Source organism: Thunnus maccoyii, chromosome 10 (assembly GCF_910596095.1).
Source record: "Thunnus maccoyii chromosome 10, fThuMac1.1, whole genome shotgun sequence".
Classification (NCBI taxonomy): Eukaryota; Metazoa; Chordata; class Actinopteri; order Scombriformes; family Scombridae; genus Thunnus; species Thunnus maccoyii.
Genome location: NC_056542.1, coordinates 1,813,216 through 1,831,644, shown reverse-complemented (window position 1 = coordinate 1,831,644; position 18,429 = coordinate 1,813,216). Strand labels below are relative to the sequence as shown.

At 40.3% G+C, this 18,429-nt stretch overlaps 1 protein-coding gene across 4 annotated transcripts in view; it reads right to left on the bottom strand.

The window, feature by feature from the left end:
• Nucleotides 1-18,429, bottom strand: part of LOC121905978 (collagen alpha-6(VI) chain-like) — an 82,877-nt gene that overhangs the window by 39,378 nt on the left and 25,070 nt on the right. For 3 of the 4 annotated variants that reach the window (XM_042424596.1, XM_042424595.1, XM_042424597.1), the window contains exons 3-14: nt 15,544-15,648; nt 13,704-14,312; nt 12,238-12,813; nt 9,002-9,571; nt 6,926-7,546; nt 6,166-6,726; nt 4,568-5,119; nt 3,411-3,986; nt 2,041-2,619; nt 1,307-1,668; nt 517-595; nt 280-425 (exon numbers count right to left, since the gene is read on the bottom strand). In XM_042424596.1, the coding sequence (XP_042280530.1) occupies nt 280-425; nt 517-595; nt 1,307-1,668; nt 2,041-2,619; nt 3,411-3,986; nt 4,568-5,119; nt 6,166-6,726; nt 6,926-7,546; nt 9,002-9,571; nt 12,238-12,813; nt 13,704-14,312; nt 15,544-15,619 (5,307 nt within the window). In that variant the 5' untranslated portion in view covers nt 15,620-15,648. The remainder of the gene's footprint in view (nt 1-279; nt 426-516; nt 596-1,306; nt 1,669-2,040; nt 2,620-3,410; nt 3,987-4,567; nt 5,120-6,165; nt 6,727-6,925; nt 7,547-9,001; nt 9,572-12,237; nt 12,814-13,703; nt 14,313-15,543; nt 15,649-18,429) is intronic. The other variant, XM_042424598.1, reaches the window with a different exon arrangement.

Below are 18,429 nucleotides of genomic sequence, written 5' to 3'. Positions count from 1 at the left end.
TTTGATTGATTGAATGAAACCATCCAGTTTTAGATTAACCTGCTGTGTTCGAGTATAAAATGCTCCACACAAGACAAGAAGCAATATGGTTTGCAGTCAGCAGTGAAATGAAAGTGGATGAAGTAAATATGTATGTTCTCTTAAATCAATGGCTTTTCCTTGTACAGTTAGCATCCAAGCCAGCTAGTTCATCAAGATATAGCTCCGATGCTAACACTTCTCTGCAGAATTCTGTTGCAGCTGATGTGAATGGACACAACAGTGACATGAATGACTTACAATCTGTTTGAGGATGGTGCTGCCGACACTCGGCATGCCGATGCTGAGAGGAAGTTTGTAGCCGAACCCTCGACCAAACTCCACCATCTGCAGCTGAGCGGGATCATGCACTACATCCAGAGCCACAATCAGCAGAGCGCTGACCCCTGCAGAAAACCCACAAAAAAGATAACAGATTCATGCCTTCATGTGTCATTGATCTGCACAGAAAAAACCTCTGCCTTTCTTAGTTTTTACCAGACTGTCGCAGCTGCTCTGATTGTTGCTCCAGTGTCATCACGTCTTCATCGAGTCCGTCTGAGAAGATCACAAGCACCTGAGGGACAAGGTTGGTCAAATGTTGGACTGTTTAACATGTAAGAGTTCATGGAACAAACTTTTTACTTTTAACTTCTGCTTTGAATCATCCATTCACTTCTCCAGTGTCATTACTCCAACCCTGACAAAAATGTGTCCAATAAAAGCCTGACAGAGTGACAGATTAACACAAATAGTGGTACAGTAGTGTCTTCTTATACTGATCAACCTGCAAATGGGTTGTTCAATCCCGCATTGGGGTCAGATTTGTGGTTTGGGATCAGAAAACACTGAGCACAATGAGAAGCATTTTAAAAAAACTACAAAGAAAATATATGAAAATCTATTGAGAGCAATTTTCCTGACTTCTTGGACTGTATCTAAAGGCTATGACTATAAATCAGACCTTCATGAATGTAATATCTTCTACATTATCTTGAGGTGGACTCATTTTCTAATTTTCTTCAGTTCTATAAAGACTCTTTTCACTTCTCAGTGCTGGTCTTTATTTATTGCAAGTGCAAAACTGTGCAGACTGACCAGTGTAATGTCTTTACTCAACAAGCCACTGATTTGTTAAACAACACTCAAGGTTACCACCAAGAGTACTCAAATCAACGAGAGTTCAGAAAAGTGTCACCTTTACAAAACCGTGTCTTTGGGATGTCGACAAAACAAAGTGAAAGAGTGTTTTTTATGTGTGCAAGATTGTGTTATGTCAAAGACTCACCTTCACACCAGCTCTGGACTGGGCCCTGAACTTCTCCTCAAAGGATCTCAGCAGGTTGGTGTTGAAGACAGTTGCCTCTGCCAAATTCAAAGTCATAACTTTCCTCACCACATCCTCGCTGTAGCCCTCGAAGTTGAAGTCGTCCAGGGTACGTCCATCACGGCTCACCACTCGGAAAGCAATGTTGGTCTTGATGGGGGTGGTGCCAGTGCAGCACATACCTTGCACGGAGGAAACGTAATTGACGATCTCCGGGAGGAAGGTCTGGAGCCTGGTGTGGCCGCTGACCAGCGTCTCACCGGGAAATCCGGTTCTTTGAGAGATATCGAATCCGAATGCGATATCGATGCTGCAGTCTTTTTCTGCAAAAAACAGTTATTTTCATTATCGAATCATCTGCCAATTATGTTCTCAACTAGTCAACTAATCAGTTTATCTGAAAAAAGGAAACATAAAAAAATGTCCATTATAATTTGTTAAAGCTCAAGGCAACATCTTAAAATGTCTCATTTTGTCATATCAACAGTCCAAAATCCAAAGATATTCAGTCTACTACCATATGTGACACAGAAAAGCTTCAAATTCTCACATCTGAGAAGCTGCAATGACTGAATATTTAGCGTTTTTGCTTTAAAAAATAATGAAAGATTATTAGATTATCAAAAGAGTTACTGATTAATTTTTTGACAGTCGACTAATCGTTGCAGCTCTAAAAGACATACTTCTTAACTCACCAGGTTGAATGTCTGGAACTTTGGATTGGCAGATGGTGTCGATCACCTTTCGCTTGATTTCTTTCAAGCTGTCAAAGTTCTGCACGGTGAACACCTTCTGTGGAGTGCCACAGATCTGCAAGAGCTCCAGAAGGTGGACGTTTCCAATGCCGATGGCAAACACCTCGATACCCAGATCCCTGAGACGGTCGGCCGCATCCTCCACATCATCCTGTGATTCCCCGTCAGTGATTAAAACCAGATTCTGGGAGATCTTTTCAGACTTACGACTGCCTCGGTTCGCTGTGAAATATTCCCTGATGGAATCCAGGGCAAATCCGATATTGGTGTCTCCACCACGTTGTTGCATATTAAAGATGTGCTTAGTCATCTCCTGTTCGGTGTTGAACGTGTCTAGATAAAACTCATTCTGGAAAGTACTGCTGAACTGGGCAAGTCCAACACGCACTAAATCCTTACTGACTTCAAAGCTTTGTATCAGTTCTGTTGTGAAATTCTTCATGATGCCGTAGTCCTTCCGGTCGATGCTGGTAGACTGATCGAGTAGGAAGACCAGGTCAGCCTTCTGTTTTTCACAAACTGCAAAAACAAAGAGAGGAATTTTGTCCACATAAATAATAGATAAGGGTATCATAAACTTGGTAACCTTCAAGCCCATCGACTTTGAATTTATGCTTTCCATACTCTTCTATTGGCAAATGCACATAATTTTTAGCTCTGACCTGTCTGGTTTTAATGCCAACACCAAATAAATTCATTACCTCACTCACATCATCTGAATAATACATTAATATTAAGAGCCTAATGGATAAATTGGCAGGATGACATTACTAGGTGATATTTGCTTATCACAAAGAAGAAACATTAGAATTTTCTAATTTGAGAGAACGGTTTGTCAAAATCCCCCCCCCCAACTCTACTTAAGATTCTTTTCCCTCAAATCACAGCTTTCCACTTCAAAAATCAAGTGCAATTAACATCATTATTTTGCTTTGTCTTGCAAAGAAAACTGGAAATTTACTTTGCTCCAGTCGGTCTTGTGAAGCGAGAAAGAAAGTCAGGCTGGAAAGACATTCTGCTGTTGGATTTTTCAAATTTAAATGTTTTTTGACTTCTGTGAGCACCATAAAAGAATTTCCATTCACCTTGATTAAATTGGGATGATGGCCGTTATTGGCAAAAGTATTTGCATGGCTAAATGCTTAAAGTGAGAGAATATGGAGCATTTTGTGGCTGGTTAATTGACCCGTTAAATGTGTAGCAAAAGTTTTGTTGTAGGTTAGCTTTGTGATGCTGTAAATCTTTGTATCCTAACTTTGAAGATGTAGACCTACTGTGTACAAAGGTGGGATTACACTGTTGTGTGTTACCTGGCTTGGTGGAGTTACAGAAGACATCAGAGATATTCTTGTACAGAGTTTCCAGGGCCTTAAAATTGTCCACATAGAAAACTCTGGATGTCTCGCCAGCCATGATCTCCAGCTGGACCTTGTTGGCTCCCTCCACTCCAATACTGAAGACGCTGATCCCATGGTTTCGCAGTGCTTCGGATGGATTTTCAAGATTGTTAGGGTCAGTAGCATCACCATCTGTGATCACCATGAGAATCTGAGGAATCTTGTCTTTTGCCCGACCGCCATGTTCCGCATTGAAGTACTGTAACGAGTATTGCAGAGCCTTGCCAGTATAGGTGTTTCCATTTGGGGACTTCAGTTCTTTTATTGCCCTTAAAACGTTTTGTTTGGACTCATACTTATTCAGAGAAAAAACAGATATGGGGTCGTCAGAGAAGAGAATGACCCCAAAGCGAGTCAGATCTTTGCCAACCGTGGTATCGTCCACCAGTGACTCCATAAACTTCTGCATGCTTATAAAGTTGGCCGGTGTTATGCTTGTGGAGCCGTCCACCAGGAAAATAATGTCTGCTTTTTCTGTCTTCACACAGTCTGTTTGAAAATACAAGGACAAAGAGCAAATGGGGTCAGATGGAAAGTTGCATTTACACCATAATGAATCAGTAACTTAAGGTAACACTTGGACAACTATACACTTGTTTACTATCTTATCAACTCTAACAACTTCAAATCTTATTTAAATGCTTGTCTTGTTAGATAACAAACTACTAACCAAACCAAAGAATCAGCTGGGTTTTGTTGCCAGTAGAATTCCATTTGCTACATTTATGAACCAAAGTTTTAAGTTTATGTTTCTTTAAAATTAGTTTTAGTGGAATACTGTTGTCCAGCAATGCTGTCATTTTGTAGGTAACCTGGAAGTTAGCAACAATTAGGATTCCCAAGGCAGATTTCCATTATAATTCTTCATATAGTTTTTGATTAATAAAATAAAAATAATAGGCTGTGTCCTAAAAAAGACTTATAATATGTACATGTTTTTTTCTTTTATAAGACGTTAGTCAAAGAGTTAAAGAAAAGAGAATGAGAGCCTGCGGTTTACAAACTGTTATGCTCTATTACAGAAATGTTTTTGATGCCTGTTGTATTTTGGGACATTCCAGCACTCTCACCTCTCTCACAGAGCTCCAAAGCCACCTGGCTCTCCAAATCCTTCAGAGCGTCAAAGTCCCTCTCAGAATAGACTCTTTCTTCTAACCCACTGATCTCCAGCAGCTGGGTGGTGTTGGCGTCCACCACTCCAATGGCATAGATCTGCACTCTCTTGTCCCTAAGTTTTTTAGCGGGCTCTTTGACCGCGTCTTGGGACTCTCCATCTGTTATCACTACCAGCCTCTGCCTCTGGTCAGGACGCCCTCCTTCGGCTTTATCGAAATACGGTGACAAAACTGTGATGGCTTCACCTGTGTCCGTGCCTCCACCGATCTGAGTCATACCATCGATGGCTCTCAACATGCCATCTTTGCTGTAGTAGTCGTTGAGGCGGAACACTAGGCTTTGAACACTGCTGAACTGCATGACACCAACGTGCACCTTATTCTCCCCAATGTCGGATCTGCTAATCACAGATTTCATGAATTCTTTCATTTTCTGGTAGTCGTTTGGATTGATGCTCCCAGAACTGTCAATCAAGAAAAGGAGGTCGCTTGGTATGTCTTTGCAAGCTGTAGAGACAGAACACAGACATGTTGGTGTGGCTTTCCTCTTTTTTTTCATAATTTTCTTGCCTTAGGATCCCTTTCAACTGCTATCTACAAGGGCTTAATGTAGTTGACCCAAAAGGCATCCATACCAGCAGAACCACAAACCACACCAAATGCATTGCATCAATTAATTTTCAATTGATGTAACATACACTGAATTCATTATACAATGTATGGTAGCCAGAATGTGCCAAGCTGGGGAACAAATGTGCTAAAAATAACTGTTTTCCTGGAGCATCAATGCTAGGAAATGGGGCAGTGGTGTATCCTGATGAGTTAACACATGTCTGTTTGTGATAACATATGTCAAGATGCCATCGTGTGTGGTCTTATGTTGAAAACAATGGTTGGGGGTTAAAGTGCTGACCATGAACCACAATGTCCCCTGGACCTTTGTTACATTAATGCCCCTCATATCCTGTTATCTCTCTACAATCAGCTGTCCAATAAAGGCTAAACAAAAATGTTTTGTTATGTTTTGACATCATACAATGCTGGTGTGTTGCCCTTAAAGGATCATTTAGTACATTTCAATCTGATATATTTCCCATTGTGGCTGTGTGGGTCATGCTAACTCTCACTCACAATCGTCAACACACACCAAGGTATCCAAAGACTCACACATAAACAGTCTAATGTGCAAGTTGCCCCGGATGTAGTTCCGTATGCAGTAACCATGATGGCTGCCTCAGGTGGTTAATTTTGTATGTTTACTTTCTTTCAGACTCTGAGACAAATGTCTGAAATGATTAATGTAGAATCATGTTTATTTGGAAAGCTGTAGGAGGCTCGGATACCTTGCCTTCATATATGTCACTTTGTGTGAGTCCTTGTTTCCCCAAATCTCTATAACAGAGCTGACGAGTGCAAAAAAGCATCACCCAAAGATTCACAATGGCCACATTTATGGAAAATACATCAGGTTGAAAAAAATGGAATTATCCTTTAACTGCCACATGCATAATATGGTTGACATGCATTTTAAACTTTAGTCCAATTTTCCTTACTGTCTGATGAACAGATGTCTGTGACAATGTCATCCTTGATTGGCGTCAGGGCATCAAAATTATTGACAAAGAAAGTCCTCTTGGGGTCGCCGGCAATCTCTTGTAGCTCATTTTCATCTGCGTTTTTCACTCCAATGGCATAGACAGTGACGTCCTGCATTCTCAGTCTTTCTGCAGGGGCCTTGACTTCATCAGAGGATTTTCCATCAGTGATGACCACCAAGTACTCTCGGACTTTGTGACCACGAGTGGACGACGCTCTGTCAAAGATTGGCCTCATGAATTCAAGTGCTCTTCCTGTATTAGTCCCACCTCCTACTTGTTTAATATCTTGCACAGCTCTCTCCAATGCCAGAACATTTGAGTGGGTGTTCAGATCAAATTCCACGTTTGCTGAATCTGCGTATTTTGCAACCCCCACGCGGACATGGTCTGGCCCAATACGGAAGGTATGAAGAAACTCCATGATGAACTTCTTCATGTCATAGAAGTCAGAGGGTTGAATGCTTCCTGAATGGTCAATCAGGAAAAAAATATCTGCTTCATCCGTTTGTGTGCAGCCTGGAAACGAAAAGCAAAAATATTATGAGTTCTTTTCCCAATTCATCAGCTGCAGACTGTCTTTACATTCATTTACTAAATATCCAATGCAATAAATACTGTATTGACATACTTAACAGACTTAAAACTTATTTTTTACTGTACCTCTTGTTTTTACAAAAGCAAACTAAGACAACTACAGAAAAGCACTGGTTCAGACCTTTTTTGATGCCAGATCTTCTTTTTTCGACTGTGACTGTTTGGCGAAAGATATTATGACAAAGACTTTTCTGCAGACTCTGCTGCAGAGGTTTCAGTTTGGCAAAACTGTCCACAATAAACACATGCTTCTTGGCGGGGTCAGATGCAATCTCATCCAGTTCGCCCTTGTTGGCGTCTTTGATTCCTACAGCGTAAACAGTAACACCAGCTCGACGGAGTTCAGCTGCTGGCGCGCTCACGTTGTCCTGAGATTCACCATCTGTGATCACCACCGCCACCTGCTGGATGTTTTTGTTTTTCCTGCTTCCTCTCTCCACTGTGAAAACGTTCTCCCGAGTGAATTTTAGAGCCTCTCCGGTCTTCGTACCACCTCCACGGTAAGGCAGGATTTTGATGAACTTCAGCAATTCATCCGTGTTTTTGAAGGTGTTGAGGTAGAACTGTGCTGTGGGCATATCATTGTACATTACAATGCCCACTTGGACTTTGTTCACACCAATGTCCAGGCCGCTCACTATCGAGTGCAGGAAAGTGCGGACCAGCTGGAAGTTGGCCGTTCCAATGCTTCCAGACTCATCAACGACGAACACGATGTCTGCCCGATTGCCTGCTTTGCAATCTGTGAAAGGAATGTATAATCATTAAGTCACAGTTTACCAATTCAGGTAGCTTTAAAGATTGAAATGAGGAGTTCATTGTTTCATACAATTTATGAAATTCTGTGAGTAATTTCTTGCTGACAGATGCTAAATATGTACCAGACTTGATAGAAGAGGTCATACAGTAACATCTGTCGTTGCCTGGCAGCTTTTTTGGGACAGAATTCCAGGTATCGAGAAATTTGTAAGCCCATTCATCCCAGCTTTCTATTGCTTTCTTATGCCAGGATCAGACCAAGCAATATGAGCTAGGCATGAGATGAGTGTGGATGTGACAAATATTCGTGCGATTTGAAATAGTGGAAGACAGCTGACGCAGCATCTAAGACGCCTCACAATGTCCCTGTCTCAAAAAAGAATACTGTGCCAGAATATTTTTGTCTTCTCTCACTTAGTCGGACAGTTTCTTGGTTCCTTGGTGTTGACCCAATTGGACCAAAGAGGAATGATGTTGTTAGCACGACTGGAAGGTTATTCACCAGTTGATGCCTGGCACTTCCTTCTAGATCTTACTTATGTACCTTATGACTTATGTTCCTCTTGCAAGTTGTGTTTTTTTTTTAACTTTATTTTTACTGATATTTTCAGACAAAAGAAATGGGTTTACATGGACAACATAATACTTTAATTAACCCTGTCTTGTAGACTGTTTTTTCTAGTAATTTACATATTGATCATATTAAAGTAAAGGTACAGTAAAGGTCCATTTCTCCATACAGTTTATTTCCTGCTTTGATCACACAGATTGCTATCTTGCATGCAGCCAAAAGTATTTTAAAGAGAATTTATATTTATCACACTGCCTCCAGCTTTCATTTTGTTTCAGACAACCCCTCGTTGTAGGGGTCCAACATGTAGTCTGACATGTTTCTGGACTGAGTAACAGCAAGAATAATTGCCAAAACTGACACAGTGACCATCTTGGAAAGCAAAAATATTGTGTACTCTTATCCTTTTATTAATCTAATCTAATCTAATCTAATCTGTTAACAGTGGTATCTGTTTTGTTCTGGATCAAGCCCTCTGCCTCCATCCTAATCCATGCTGTGGTTAAAAAAAATAGTTCAATGGAGTGAACAATAAACCAGGATGAAGGGTCCACCAAGTGTCCCATGCGGGAGGTATATGACCACCTTAAATCTCAGGCGGATGTTAAATCTCTTCTTGTGATACATGTCTGGAAAGTTATAGAGCTATTAAAGGAATGAAACTGGGTTATTCATCTGTCAGTAAGAAATAGCTCACAAAACTTCACATCTGAGATTTTTCCAAAGTTAAAAATTGGAAAGTGGGTAAATAATTTAAAATATACACAGACTGACTGTGGATAAACAGATGCAAACTACATTTTCAAAGGTGCATTCCAGTTATTGATTTTAATAATAATGATAGTATAGTTCTTAAAATGTTTTCACCTCCAGTCAGAGTGGTCTCATCTTTCTCTTCTTCGAAAACACCCTTCAAAGTAGGAGCAATGTTGGAAACAGAATAGTATAAATAAGGAGAAGTGGATATGAAACGCATTTGCGATCTCCTTGCACCAACGTTTATCCCCACCACAGTCACTCCTTCTGATTTGATCGTACGTGTCCCGTTATACACAGGATCATCTGAGTCTTTTCCACTCACAACAACCAGGAATTGTCGGTAGCCCTGGTCTGCCCGGCTTCCTCTCTCACTGGTGAAAAACTCAGTGCTGGCTTGCTGCAATGCTTTGCCCAGGTTCCGTGGCTCGTTGGGTTGCAATCTCTGCTGGCGGAAACGCCTGACAGTGGTCTGGGTCTGCTCTTTGGTTTGGTAACTGTTAAGATGAAATTCAACCTTGATTTCTTGACCATACTGGGCCAAACCAAGGCGGTAAGCAGAGGCTCCGATGTTCAGTTGATTGGTCAGTCGGATGAGCATAGCCCTGACTTGCTGGAAATCTGCTTGACTCAAGCCACTGTCCACCAGGACGACAATGTCTGCAAACTTTTCTGCCAAGGCTGAAAGAAAACAAACAAACAAAAAAACAATTAGGAACAACAATATTAGAACTCATGAATGTCTCATTATTGTCACATATTAAAACAAACATGACTGTTTATTATATCTCAATAAAAAAAGAAAGAAGAAGGTCATTGAAAACCTGTAAACAGACAGTTGTGTAAGAGATAAATAAGTAATAGTTCAAAACAAAAAAACAACTCCCCCCACAATGTCAGCATGGTGATTTTATGAAATAGCTACATTTCACATCAGACATTTCACACTTGAAATATGTGTGTGAAATGCCTGAATTGATTTTTTGTTTTGAACTATTACTAAAACCCCAAAGCAGGCAGTAATCCTTATTCCTAAGTGTTGCTATCAGACTTTTTCAGTGTCAGAGGGTCTAAATGACGCTGCAGAGAGCTCACTTCTCAGCCAAGGAGTCATATCTGTGGAAAATGTGCTTTCCCACACTAAACTTGCATAACAGTAAGTTCAATTAAGTTTGTCCCTGTTTCCCAAACAACATCTGTCTCTTAATTCTGCATGTTTTGGCTGACGCTGCATAAATGCTGGCTGACCTCAAACATCACTGGAACCAGAGCATGTAGCCTGAAATGTTATGTGGAAAAAGATATGCTTTTGAGGAATCACAGTAAAGAGGTAATTAATTTGAAATACTGCATAATGTCCTCAGACAGTGAGACTTGGTAACATAATCCCAAATTAACATAAAGCAAAGTACTGGAACTGCACTGCACTGCCAAAAAAGTTAGAGGGATGCTTCAGCCTGTGAAAACAGCTGTATAATGTCCTCTGTAGACTACACTGTCCTCCCCTAGTAATAAAAAACGCAGAGTCAGTCAATAGTTTTAAGAGGCTTTTAAAAACTCACCTGTTTCGTAAACACTTTATCTCATAATGTGTTATTGCTCTCTGTGTGGCTTTCACTGTTTTTATTGTTGTATCTGACTTCTGTGTAGTTTTTATGGTTTTATTGTTTTTATATTGATATTACGTGTTGTTAAACTTTTTATTTATTCATTTATTTTTTTCTTTTTACTCTATTTTATTTCTCTCAGTTGTTTGCATTGTGCAGCACCTTGTAACTCTTGTTTTGAAAGGCGCTTTATAAATAAAGTTTACTTACTTGCTTACTTACACATTTATAACAGAAAATCTATCTGACAAACCAGAGGCATGAAATACATTTGTGTTTACCAGGTAGAGAAGGTCCAACAGAAAGATGCTACTGTGTTGCATTATGGGAAATGTAGGATCCAGTGTTTTTTGACACATACATGGTACCAAAGATCAGGATATATTGACCTGTGCTATTTTGATTTTGACCTTTCTTTTCATCTCTTACACTCTTTATAGAAGTACAATGCTATTTCTGGAGTAACTGAGGCTCTTTGTTTCCATTTTTAACTGCAAATAAATGAAACATTTTTATTTTTGTTAGTTTAAACAGATTTTAAGTGTAGCTCACTGGCACACAACTGTCAATTGTGTGAAGCCACACAACAGCAAAACACCTCGTACTCTAGCTGGAATGAGAGCTGCAAATATTATACTTCCCTTTTTGCTGTTCAGTGCAATTTAATTAAAATTAAAAAAAACAAACAAAAAACTGTAGCGGCCTGGTAGCCGAATGGTTACTGTGCATGCCACATAACTGTCCCTGGTTAGACCTTTGTCTGCCACTTCACGAACTCACTCTCAGCTCCTGTGCATCTCCGCCCAATAGACATTTAAGGTATTTGTTTCACTGTGATCAGTATTTTCAGATTATACTGCAATATAAACAACTCTATAAGGATGTTTCCTGTAATTCTTTGCCTTACTATCAGTGGTGGAAGAAATACTCAGATCCTTTATTTAAGTAAAAGTATCAAAACAGCATTGTAAAAACACAAGTATTATGAGCTTGATGTAGTTAAAGTATTGCAGTAAAAGTAGTGGTTTGGTCCCTCTGACTGATATATTATTATATATGACATCATTAGATTATTAATAGTGAAGCATCAGTGTTAGAGCAGCATGTTACTGTTGTAGCTGCTGGAGGTGGAGCTAGTTTACACTACTTTATATACAGTTAGCTAGTTTAGTCCAGTGGTTCCCAACCTAGGGGTCGGGCCCCTCCAAAGGGTCAGCAGATAAATCTGAGGGGTGGTGAGATGATTAATGGGAGAGGAAAGAAGAAAAAACAAAGTTCTGATACACAAATCTGTTTTCAGTTTTTGGACTTTTTCTCAAATCTTTGATTTTTGCTGAAATATTGGATCATTTGAACATTTATTGAAATGAAAGCATGTGAGAAGTTTAGAGGGAAAAATCACTATTTGGTGGAGCTGTTAACAACTCATAGACATGTGAAATGTGACCCCGACTACACACTGCTTTTTGTAAGACGTCAAAAGACAAAAAGGTTGGAAACCACTGGTTTCATCTTTAACAATGTGTTGTATTTTAAAAGCTTGTTATATTATCCATTGTGTCAAATTTTCATCTAAAAAGTAACTAAAGCTGTCAAATAAATGTAGTGGAGTAGAAAGTACAATATTTCCCTCTGAAATGTAGAAAGTAACATCACATGGAAATAATCAAGTAAAGTACAAGAACCTCAAAATTAAGTGCAGTAGTTGAGTTAATGTACTTAGTTTCCACCACTGCCTACCTTGCCTCTGATCCTCCATGGAGACGCACACAGTTTGCAGCAGACCATCCGTCAGCCTCTGCAGAGCTTGGTAGTTATCGATGGAGAACAGGAAGCGGTCTGAAGGCTGGTTGGCAATGGACTTGAGCTGCTCTTGGTTTGCTTGTCCCACCCCAATGCCAAACACAATGACTCCATGACGTCTCAGTTTCTGGGCGGGCCCTGTCACATCATCTGTGGAGTCCCCATCTGTGATGACCACAGCGATCTGAGGCACTCGCTTACGGGTGGAATGTTTGAAATAATTCTCCAGGAGGAAGTCGATGGCCATGCCTGTTTGTGTGCCTCCTGTCATGTAGGGAAAATTGTCAACTTGATCCAGCAGGGAACTCTTGTCCATGTGATCCTGCAGCAGGAACTCCTTCTGAGGTCTGTCACTGTACTGCGCCAAACCGATCCGAACTTTGTCAGGGCCGATGTCGAGGCCTGAGATCACGCTCCGGAGAAACCCTCGGACCTCCTGAAAGTTACTGCTGCCGATGCTGGAGGAGCCGTCGACCAGGAAGACGATGTCGGCCACGGTGGCTTCGGCACATTCTGAACAGGAGGAAGAAGAAAGTCAGCGTGTGGAGCAACAGGTGGAGGAACATTTAATGTGTGTGTGTTTGTACCCACGAGAAGATACAGAGTGAGTCCATGTTGCTGATATTCTAATGCAACATAAAACCTTGACAGTAAAAAAAACTGTGGTTGAACTGGTCACCTCTATACAAAAGGAGGGCAAAATAATGAACACCTGCATCATTTAGATTATTCAGTTCAACTGAAACTTTTAAAAAACTTTGACGTCACTTTTTAAAATTCTATTAATTCTATCTATTTTTGTTGATATTATTTCTGTTGTTAGCTTAATACTTTTAATGTGAGGCACTTTTTCACATCACATCTTTCGAAAAGTATGATAAAAAATTGATTTAATTACCACTTTTAGGCTGAATTAACATCTCCCTGCCAACAAAACCTGAGCTCTAAAAGCTTCAATCAGCAACAATAATGAAATATTATGCATTAAAGTTTGCTGTTGATCTTGGAAACTTGACAATTTCAAATCAATATGACCAAAAGCTCCAGAACAGATACTAAATGGACCTAAGGTATGATTGTTCTGTAAACAATGGTTATTGATGTTATTTTTTTTTCAGTCAAGTATTTTCATAATCGATTAGTCTGCCAATTATTTTATCAAATTAATCTATTAATCGTTTAGTCTATTGTCAGAAAACATTGAAAAATGGCAGATATAATTTCCAACAGCTCAGGGAGATGTATTAAAATGTCTAATTTTGTCCGACCAGTAATCCAAAACCCATATACTTTGAGTTAACTAACTGATTAATCGACACTTGGCTCAAACATTCCTCGGATGTGAGTACCACTGGGGTCAGATCAATGAATCACCACAAGCTGTGTGGAATGACACATATTACCTTTAGACAACTGCAGGAATTGACGTTTGGCTTCCTCTACAGTTGTGCACAGCGTCTGGACGATGCTCTGAGAGATTTCCTGCAGCGCCGCAAAATCTGACACACTGTAGACATGCCGACTGTACGGCTCATTCGCTATCTCTCTCAGCTGGTCTTCATCTGCGTCTTTAATACCAATTGCATACAAAACAATTCCCTTTCTCCTCAGATCCTCGGCGTGCGACTCCACGTTATCTTGTGATTTGCCATCGGTGATCACCACGGCGATCTGCGGCACATTCTGATGCGAGCGGCTTCCAGCGGCCTCCACAAAGTGATTTTTCAGCATGAAGTCCAAGCCTAGCCCCGTCCGGGTGCCGCCCCCCATGTAAGGCAAAGCGGCGATGTACTGGAGGATGTCGGCCTTGTTCTGATGGGTGTTGAGCTTGAACTCGGTGCGTGGATTGTTGCTGTACTGGACCAGCCCGATGCGAACATGATCAGGCCCGACGTCGAAGCTGTTGACCAGCGTGTACAGAAACCGACGGATCTGCTCGAAGTTTTCGGGGCCGATGCTATGCGACCCATCCACCAAGAAGACGATGTCGGCCACGGCCTCTTGAGTGCAGACTGAGAGGGAAGGTTGTCAAGTCACATAAAGGTCTTGCTGATAAGAAGCTGCAGGGTGCTACAGTGAAAAGCTCTGAGCACCCGTGCAGCTCTCGTTTCTAAGAAAGCGTGTCAGCCAGATGTGAAGAAGGGTGATTTACAGACAGAGGTGGTGGGTTGCACCTGGTGCCAGCAGACAGTTTCTGGACAGGAGGAGGTATCTACTCCGAAAGCTCTTACCTTCAGGTTGACTCTTGCGTGTGAAAGCATGAAGAAATTGAAAAAAAGAAAGTTGTGTGGCTCACAGCTGGTGTTCATCTCCTTCTGAAAGTGCTGGTGGCGCAAACAGAAGGTCGACAAATGGCTGATCAAACCCTACCTTTCCTTTAACTTCTCCTTCTCACAATATGTTCAACATCAGTTCATCATTCCAACTCTAAACCTTTCTTGTGCCTGGCTGCACAAAACTCCCCTTAATAGTTCTCATCAGATGTTTTACATTTAATACTTTGGGATGTACCTACAAACACCGAATGTTGCAATGATAACATCATATCTGGTCAGGTTAATTTTCTAAGTGTGTCTTAAAACACCAGTCAGGTGCCCATATAAACAGTGAAAGAGGTAATAATACATGATTTATGCTGTATTCTTCAGTGAATCTCAAAGTGCTACATGCTACAGCGTTAAAAAACATACCACATAAATAAAATAACAAAATTGTAAGTGCATTATGAAGGGATCTTCTAATGATCAGTATGAACAGTTCATTTGGACTGACCTGACTGTTGTTTTAAGACACACTTAAAAAACTGTGAACTCATCCTTTAAACATGTCTGGAGGAGAAATTCTAAGACCTAATTAGGTTTGAGAAACTTCTTTAAGTAAGGGAATCATATGAGAACTATTAAGGAAAATATGTTTTAATGTAAGCAAACAGTCAAAGCTATTTAGCCCAAAGTGAACCAATTAATGCGTCATATACATGTGCTCAGCAGCAAACACATTCCTGTGCAGGGTTAGTACTGGTGCTCCAACAATGTTTATAATGAACATAAACTTCAAAGCATACCACACATCTGCTCTATAAGGCCTTGTGCGTGTCTGTGTGTGTATGTGTGTGTGTGTGTATATAAATCGGTTATACAGATGCCGTGGGTTGATGTAATGTTGAGGCAGGGGTACGTTTACCATGATCCTTTATGTGCTGGTATGCAGGAAGTTAAGTCATAGCTGAATAATCATACCCACCTGTCTTCTGAGCAGCGTTGCCGTAGAAACATGCTGCTATGATGAGGCTGAGGAGAAGACCCCGCCTCCCCTCCATGCTGGAACAGCTCTCGGGTTTCTCTCTGCCTACAACACAAAGACAAAGACGACTATAAAGACAGAACAAATCTGTTTCCCATCTGGAAGAGCTCAGTGGCAGCGGGGGGACACGTTTGTTCCAGAAGGTCGTGTTACAAAGACTGCATACATTTACAGACATAATAACAGGCCACGCCCACCGTGACTTTGCATTACTGGACTTCAAAACTTTTTTTATTTTTCTCAGGAATAAAAACACCTCTAAGCTGTGGTGAGGCCGGCTGCACGACAAACAAGTGGAAAGTCTTGACGTTTTGTGAAATAATGCACTAAAACCTTTCGCGTGTGTGCTGGAGCAGTAGCCTGACTTTAGCATCTCTGGCTAATGGTGATACATCACAACATTTGGTGGTGAGAGAATTATTCAGATAATTTATAATTTATAAGAAGAAACAGTAATACAATCAATGCCAGCCCTGGATGTTTCCGTGCCAAGTCTCAGTTGGAGCTCCCATCAACAGCTACTAAAATCTGGCATTCTGCATTTAATTTACAGAGAGAATAAGATACTGCGTTGATATTTGAAAACCTGGACATATAAATCCAAACTATAGCGTCTGCCTGGATAGACGGCACTAGAAAGAAGAGAAAAGTATGTTTGTTTTAAGTGATTTGAGTAAATTGACCCTTTAAAGAGGACATACTTTGCTGTTTGTGTATTCCTGTTATTTTTATACTGTTATGATTTTGGATGTTAAACATAGTAAAAGTTCAGAAACTTGAGATGAACGTGTGTTAAAAATCCAGGGCTTCAACCTGCTCTGAACGCTTCGTTTGCATATTAATTTATTATTAATTTATTCATTTGCATATTTCTCATCTGATTCAGCTCCAACATGTACGGAGAAGTTGACATTTGGGGTAAAGAAGGAGAAAAATTTTTTTAAAAGGGATATTCATTTTTATACAAGGGGTGGTTTTCATGGTAATTTAAGGTCATTTTATGGTTTAAATTAAGGGATAAATTTCATGTTATTTGGTTTAAACAAACTCAAACAGATGATTCATTTTGTGTGTCAGAGTCAAAAAGGGTCACAAATCAGGGTCCACTACTGAGGAAATGGCAGAAAAATTGATAGAGAGGAGTTCATATGTAGTTGTGGATAAAAACACAGATATATAACCTCCTCCCAGCTGCTTTCAATTCAATTCAATTCAATTTCATTTATATGGCGCCAAATCATGACAAAGTTATCTCAGGGCACTTTTCACATAGAGCAGGTCTAGACCAACTCTTTAATTTACAGAGATCCAACATTCCCCCATGAGCAGCACTTGGTGAGAGCGGCTAGAAAAAACTTCCCTTTAACAGGAAGAAACCTCGAACAGAACCGGACTCTAGGTGGACGCCATCGGCCTATCAAACCCTCTCAGTGATTTAGAAATCTGTCAGGATCTGGCAGCGTGCTCACATCTGAGGTATGAGGAGTGTGTAAAGTGGGCGTCTTCTGCAGTATCAGTAATTATTGAAGTTATGTGTCCCTGCGCACTGTCATGAACTCATCTCCTCCAAGTCACATCAGACCACAACTGCAGCTCTGGGATTATACGGAATAAATCACCACATGAACGACGTAAAGTCTCCAATCTAGTCTGTATTACAGCAGTGTCTACCAAGTGCATCTCATTGACAGAAAAATATCCTTGTTACGTAACTGTCTTAAAACAATACTGACATGCCCATATAGCAGTGGCAAATAGCGGCCAGTGGGCCAATTCTGGCCCTGCAGAAAAAATATTTGGGCACCTGATGAAAGATTGACTTTCGTAGTTTACATCAAAACCATTACATAATTTTTCACCAATCTACTGTAGATGCCAAAATAAATACAAGGCTACTGTAAATCCCAATTATTGTAATATCACTTTGTTACAGCTAAATGAGGAGACGCATTGACACTATGGTTGCGTCATGATATTTGAACAGTGAACGGTGCTGAAATTAAGTCTAATAAACGGCTGGCAGTCGAACAAAAATGATGTGTTGATGCCATTTCCCCCCTCAGATACAGTCCTTAACACTGTTATAAATCTATTTTATTCTTAAATCAATTAAAAGAAATAAACAAAACATAAAGATCTGCCTTTCCACTGCCCAGCAATGAAAAGTCCTGGAAAAACTGTCCCATGGTTGAACCTAATTGTCATATAGTATGTGCATTGACAGTTATTATGCACTACTGGTCAAACGATTTACAACACCTCCATTTTTCCAGTTTTTACTGAAATGTAAGCAGTTCAAGCCCAGTAAATAATATTAAATGTACCATTAAGGTAAACCGCAAGAGCTAAAGAAAAAAAGAATTAGGTTGCAAAAAACTGAAAAATAATGTCAGTTTCAGAAAACCAAGTAATTGAGTTCCAGCGATGGACGCAAATGAAGCCTTTAACGTTGATGCTATGGACCCCAATGAGCTGCATCCTTAATAAAGTCTCAGTTGAACCGATGCAAATGGTTCCTACAGATGTCCCAACATGTGCCGATCGCTTCATCTGTCTGTATGAAAGCGTGGAGGAGGAGGCGTGAGGGGCTCATTAACTGGAGTTTTATTTTTATAGCACTTTAAAAAACACACAGTTGCAAAGTGTTTGACCAACACAAATGAGAAATATAAACAATTAGATAAATAAAATGAATCACGTTATGAGACAGCATAATGAGAAACAGACCAAAATAGAACCAACAAAAACATACGACGGTACAACACAATGAGAAACAGACCAAACTCAACTAACCAACACATACAACGGGGATGGAGATCTATAACA